The sequence below is a fragment of the Montipora capricornis genome, chromosome 11 (assembly GCF_036669925.1).
Source record: "Montipora capricornis isolate CH-2021 chromosome 11, ASM3666992v2, whole genome shotgun sequence".
Taxonomy (NCBI): domain Eukaryota; kingdom Metazoa; phylum Cnidaria; class Anthozoa; order Scleractinia; family Acroporidae; genus Montipora; species Montipora capricornis.
Window position 1 is genome coordinate 7,666,714 of NC_090893.1, and position 6,784 is coordinate 7,673,497.

The following is a 6,784-nucleotide window of genomic DNA, read 5'->3' on the forward strand; positions in this document are numbered from 1 at the left end:
ACAACCCTGTCCGATTACCAATGCTAAATGTACCTAATTAGGCCTAAAAGCTTCTGCTTACGAGCCAGAAGGCCCATCAGGCCGGCACTTACCTCCGGTTTCTGTAGCATGAAGCGATTAGGAGTATTTTTACTCCCCTCCTGGATGGGATGCTAGTCCATCGCGGGGTTACTCCCAGCATTAAATTCACCGGTACCCATACACCTGGGTGGAGATAGGCACTGTGAGAGTAAAGTGTCTTGCCCAAGAACACAACACAATGTCCCCGGCCAGGACCCGAACCCAGAACACTAGATCAGGAGTCGAGCACTGTCAATGACTTTTGTACCGTCTGCCGCCCCAGAGCCCAGACTTGAACACCCATGCCGGATCGATTCGCCACATACTTCCCTATCTCTAAGCTATCAAGCAATCTGGGAGCTGGTCATTTACAGAAATACAGTGACAAGGTCTTAATTTGATTGAAGGTAGAATTGTCATTCTTCGACCGCTTGCGTGACTCATACTGGAAGTTTCGTGACTCTGCTCGCCTCCGTCGACCTCAGTCCTGAAGTAACTGGTCAGCGGATGACTTATACAGCACGCCTTCAGCACGCCAATATGGCGGACAATTGTAATAATTCGAGCGTAGTCAAAGAAGTCAACAACAAGACCACTGCTATTCTCGAAAGCGATGCTAATTCAAACTTCCTAGTCGATATTATAGAGCTATCAGAAAGCCAGGAAGAAGAAGTGTTGCTCGCATTCATTCGATCAGTGTACAAAATCTTCTCAACGTTTTGTTCACGTGGCAAACTGTATCTCTCACTGCAACAAAGGAAAGCAGTGAAAGGAAGCGAAGATCCTGGAGATGTTTTCAATCTGTGGCTCCACGAGAAGTACTTGCTGACCTTAAGACGGCTCTTACATTTGTTAAGTGTTGGATCGCAGAACATAAAGGAATTTTCGTTGTGCACTTTGATGAAATTTGTTGCTGAAGAAGGAAAGCAGAAGTCATCGGATGGATTCCCAAATAAACTGTTTAAACAAATTTGCGATGTATTTTTTAATGGAAAGAACAGCTCGAAGGCTTGTATTGAAAGATTCTCAGAGTTTTTAGACTATGATGATGTCAGGTTTTTTGTACTGAAAAATCTAGCAGGCAGGCTGGGAAATGTACCAGTGTCCGAGGAAGAAAAAGAGCCTTATCTTGTCGAAAATGTGTTTACCATGTTAAGCCAGGTGAAAATGAAAGAAAATGATGAAGATCTCAATAACTTTCTTATTAATGATATGAAGAGCGCAAAGGGAAAGGATGGCAGTGTGAGTAAGCAACCCCGTTTTACATTGGTAAAATATCACAAGCGGTTCTTCAGCTCTGCGTGGATTGGCTTCCTTGCAATCCCACTGACGTCAGAGATTCTCAAGAAGATCCTTCTCAATCTTCACACTGATGTATTGCCTCACATGACAGATCCAAAGCTATTGATGGATTTTTTAACTGATTCCTACAATGCTGGGGGAGTAACAAGCCTTCTCGCTCTCAACAGTCTCTTTTTTCTCATCCACAAGCACAACCTGGACTACCCAGACTTTTTCAAGAAGCTTTATGCTTTGTTTGAGCCTAACATCTTTTATGTCAAGTACCAGGCAAGGTTTTTCCATTTGGCTGATCTGTTCTTGACATCAACCCACCTTCCTGCATACCTGATTGGTGCATTTGTCAAGAGGCTGTCACGTCTTGCTCTGACAGCTCCCCCGCATGGTGCCATGTTAGCTACTGCTTTTGTCTGTAATCTGATTAAACGACACCCAAGTGTGCAGGCCCTTATTCATCGAAAACAAGTAAGAAAATATTTCCAAATAAAAATAAATTCCAGTACTGTATGAAAGGTGTGTTAGAGATAAAATGAAGGAGTGATTCTTCTGATCGTAGAGAATGGCTTGCTTAAAATTTTGGGGGTCAAACCTGTGACCCGTGAGCTGTGCAGTACCACTGCAATGATCTAGCAGCTGAGCTATGAAGCTTCAATTATCAGTAGTACACATGTAGGTTTTGAGCTTCAGTGTTAGCAGTATGCAACATGAAAATGTGAATTCCTGGCAAGATACCTCAGAGTCCCAGATTTTGGTTGTTTACAAGTTCAAATTTTCTACTGGACCAATGCTCAACTGAGGAGAAAGCGCTGCCTTTGTAATGATCTTGACTAAAGTTTAGTTAGCTTGGATAAACTATCTCCCACCCCTTGCTAGTACGAAAATTGTGTGAGATGGTTAAGAACCCACTCAAAGTCCCCATCATTGTGATCAAGTCTTGTTCCAAACTGACAGGGACACAAAAGCACCAAATCAGCAAAGGGAACCTTGCATAACTTCACTAACACCATCATGTCAACTTCCTTGTTGCAAAAAGTAAAGTAATTTGGGCTCTGCATCAAATGCTATGCATTGGCCACACCTCCCATTGTAGGCTTGCTAACATTTGTATCAAATAAATTGTCACTGTTTGCAATTTTAGTCTGGAAAGCTGTTGCTTGATGGAGAGAGTAGTGAAGATTTTCAAGATAGCTGCATTGGTGATCCTTTCATTGTGGATGAACCCGATCCAGCCAAATGCAATGCACTGAAGAGCTCTCTGTGGGAGCTAAAGACCCTTCAGCATCATTACTATCCTGGTGTTTCGACTTTGGTGGAGATGCTGGAGAAACCACTTGATTCCAAGGAGACCGACATCTCAGATTATTTTGATGTCAGCTATGATCAGCTTTTCCAAAAGGAATGTAGAAAGGTCACACAGAAAAATGCTTTCTTGGAATTTCAAGTCCCTAAGGGGATTATCGGTAAAGGCATGGTGGAGAACTGGGTGCTGAGTTAGGATTTTGCTGTCTTAGCAGATCAATATTATACCAGTTTTGCACTTTGTAGGAGCAGGGTACATGTAATTCTTTGCATAAATGTTGCAAACCCCTGATAACACTTGGTAGAAATTTAACCCCGTAACCACATGTTAAGAAGAGAAAACTTGCACTCCCAGTCTTACCTGTTCCCCAATAAAAAGGTCCCCTTTCTAACTTTTGAGAGGGTTAAAATGGCCATGGTATTGATAGGCTTGTGACCTGAATGAAAGCAGGGCTGCCATTGACTTTGTTTGGAGACAAACTACTCTTTTTTAATCATATGAATGCAAACTTGTCAGAACACACTGACTACATGCACTTACTCAAAAAACTGGCTTGAAGTGTGCAAGGTCTTAGGTGTGCAGTAAGGTGAAAATTTTGTCAGTTGGAAAGGAGAGTCTCTGATGATTATTTCCTACAATCATTCCCTTTTCTGGTGTTTCTATCATTTAAAACATTGTTCCAGATTTTGCACTGTTTTCGCCAAAATATAATCTTCTTTGTTTTTTCAAGCAAAATCAAAAACATTTTTTTGATTATTCATTACAGACATTACAAACTTATTTTTGCTGTATCGAAAAAATATTCTAACGAGAGTGTTCATTTTACTTGATGACATAATGCTGTTTTTGTTAGCCCGACAGGAATATAGCCGTCTATTTTCTTGTCATTCCGTTCCGAGACGAAGTTTGGCACATTACAAGCAATCGCCTAAAACGAAATTGCAGCGTTGACAGTGATTAAAGATGTTTAAAAAAAAAAAAACGTTTCGATCACTTCGGTGATCTTCATCAGTAAAGTATGCAAATACTGCCGGTAATCGCGGTCATAACTGCGAGAATCATAGCTTCACTTGATTTCATATCTACAGTTTAATTTATGATTCATTTTATGTATCATTTTGTTCACTGATCTTTGATATAATTGAGTTCAAAATGACTTAGAGGGCCGTTTTGTTTTAGTCACTGCCCAAGTAATCACCCTATTGTGTTTTGGGTGACCATTGGGTGGAACAAAGCAACCTTATAATGAGGCAGCCCTTATTCGCTAATTTTGAGTTCTACTAGACTTTGGTTGACTTCCTGTTAAAACTGTTTCAAAGTTAATTTGAAAAAAAAATTGTACTGGTAAGAGTTTCCTTTACTTTAGTGATTTCTGCAAGGCACGAATATACGCAAACGTTTTTGTTATTTTCTATTATGAGCACAGGTTATTATTGTTCTGTACGACACCCCTGGTGTTTGAATAATCACTCAAACTGACACACTGACGACGAGTGTTGTTGAATTAAACCGCTCTTTCGGCTGGGTAGTAACCTCCTTTTTCTGTGGCTCTTTGTAACCTCACATCGGCAAATTCAAACAGAGCGACCGAAACCGAGGGCAACTTAATTTTTGAGGTAAACATCTATCGTTTTTGCGGCAACATTTCATGGTTTGCTTAACTCGAAAGTCTTGTTTCCTTGTGGGAAATGTTTAGACTTCCCTGCGAGCGAACCTGTTCAGGTTAAGGTTCGAGAGTGGAAAGCATTTGACAGAGAAATGATTGGAGCAGTGTCGATTTACGTATCAGGTTAAGCAGCTGACTCGTGCAATTGCGAAAACAAGGTGGAATGGCGAACAACATTATACCCGGTTCATTATGTTAAGGCCGTGCAGTCTCGTTCGTCATCCTTGGAGGACCTTGCGTAACTCAAAGTGATAAATACCGATTTTCTGGATTCTGTAAGTCAAGAAGCAAAACCGAGTGATGGGTTCTTCGTATAGCTCATGGAAAAAGCTAACCAAGCGGCCCCGAGCCAATAGCGATTTACCGCCGAAAAAGACATCAGTGGAAAGCTCGAGACGACCGAAAAGGTCAAAAACGCTCAATAATAGAATCGACAGGAATGCATTGGAGGAAATGGAGGGCCGACTGGTGCGTAGAAATCCTCTATATAGACAGGAAGAAATATTGGACAATGGCATACTTTTCGACGAGATTGTGGCTAAAATTGAACAGCAAGCCGCAGCTAAGCCGTCGAGCCCACGGCAAACGTACGAAGAAGCTCCAAAAGGATTCGATTCGTTTGTGATGTACTAGAGGGAGTATTATCAAAAAACCGTCTGGGACAAGAAACCACGACACTGGCGCTGCTTTAAAAGAGCTTTGCTTCGTTAATCAATGACCAGCTGAGCTCAATCGGTCAGCAACGAAGTACGAAAAAAAATAATTACTTTTCGAGGAGAGTTTTATCCTCCCTTGGTCAAATGCAGTTTTTGCGGTTGTAAACTCTTAATCGAAAGAAAGTTCTGGTGAACCAGAGAATCGTAAACAGAGATTTTCTTGCGTCAGAAGTTTAAAAGTGTGACGTTCAAAGTACCCAAAAATGCCGTTCGTAGTTAGCGTTCCTTGGGTAGTGTTTGTTCTTTAGAGGGGGCTAACCCCTCTATGGTCCACTGAAACTTGTTGAAGTTTGTGATTTGAAATTTCGGATGGAGTGAATATATATATGGCGACTGGAGCTCTCTTGTTACACCTTACGATGCTCGAAAAGTTAACAGTAAATTTAAAGTTCTAATCTTGTGAAGATTTTTCAGTCGAAATTGCGAAAGGTTTTGTGATAAGAAAAATATTTCTCACGGTACTTTAAATAAGATTTCTTTTCTGCGTGATTACGTTCTCTGCTTGATGTCTCCATTGTTGGTGTGTTGTCGCTATGCTTTGCCGACGAATAAGTTTTATTCTTGATTGAATTAAGTAGTGCAACGTATAATTGAAGGAACTTGCCATTGCACTACATTATAACAACCAAAGCGATTAATCCGTAGTATTTCTGGGTTGCCTTCTTGTTGTTAGCGTTATCGAGATGGAACGGCTGTCAAAAGACGCGGTGTGAAAGTCATTATATATATTTTAAATTAACAAAACGAAGCAATAAAGCGGGAAACACTAAATGACAAGAAAATGGTTTGAATGTCCCCGCTTAATCATTCGCAAGGTTTAGCATTGTTCGTAGTGCTGCGAACGCTTCCAATATATCCCGACCAAGCAAAAACATCAAAAACGATCGATGGCTTATCTTTCAATTCTAGTTCACCTGTTCTAGAAATTATGCAAACTTGGATTCTCTTTATGAACTTTAGTATATCCGAATTGTTGCATTTAAATAACAAAGAAAACTCTTTAATTTTTAGTTTGTTTGTCCTTTTGTTGATGTGTTTTTCGTCCAATACAATTGATTGAAGAATCTACTACACCATACAACACATTTTTTGTTCCCCTTCGATTACTAAGGTTAAGGTGATATTAAAGGTTGAACGGTAAGATGGCAACAAGATGATTTTTAAATCTCACTCTGACTTCTCAAACTGTCTCTAGGAAAAGTAGGTCTTTCTGGCGTTCATTATAGTGGTCGCTAGCCTGCGAACGAAGATGTACTCCCGGGCGGTCGTTTGTCTCCCCCGAAAAGGAACGTCGACCGCCGGAAATACAACTGCGTTCGCAGGCTAAGTGGTCACTCTCTTGAACTCCTTCTAAACTGTGTAAACGGTACAAGAAACAATACCAACCGTAAATACTGTCACTTTCGTTTGAATGGTTACATTTAATCATTTCATCCACGGACTAATTTAGGGCCTCTTCATATGAGCCCGGTCCCGAGATTTCGTCTTACCTCTAAATCTTTTGTAAAAATGTCCACGTGTTCATATGAGAGGGCGGGTTGGCTCAGTTGCCGAGATCTCGGTTTTTCCAACCGGGATCTCGGAAATCAAGCTAGAAGTTTTGCAATGACACTTCAGCACGGTTACCGGGAGGAAGATAAAACAATTCATTTTCGTGATAGAACGGACATTACCGAATTCTTACTTCTCTTTTCTTCGATATTGACGCTCGCCATAGTTTTATTTGATAGTTAAGGTAAAGTC

At 40.8% G+C, this 6,784-nt stretch overlaps 1 protein-coding gene across 1 annotated transcript; it reads left to right on the forward strand.

The window, feature by feature from the left end:
* Window positions 1-584: 584 nt before the first annotated feature.
* On the forward strand, window positions 585-4,163 carry LOC138022759 (nucleolar complex protein 4 homolog). The gene is made up of 2 exons (XM_068869700.1): window positions 585-1,824; window positions 2,498-4,163. Exons 1-2 carry the CDS (start codon window positions 601-603, stop codon window positions 2,852-2,854), a joined length of 1,581 nt encoding a protein of 526 aa, XP_068725801.1. The 5' UTR covers window positions 585-600; the 3' UTR covers window positions 2,855-4,163.
* The last annotated feature ends 2,621 nt before the right edge of the window (window positions 4,164-6,784 follow it).

Excerpts from the sequence above, each read along its gene's own strand:
- LOC138022759 (XM_068869700.1), top strand. The coding sequence starts at position 601 with ATGGCGGACAATTGTAATAATTCGAGCGTAGTCAAAGAAGTCAACAAC. Across the intron at positions 1,825-2,497 it reads CCCTTATTCATCGAAAACAA|TCTGGAAAGCTGTTGCTTGA; the intron begins GTAAGAAAATAT and ends TTGCAATTTTAG.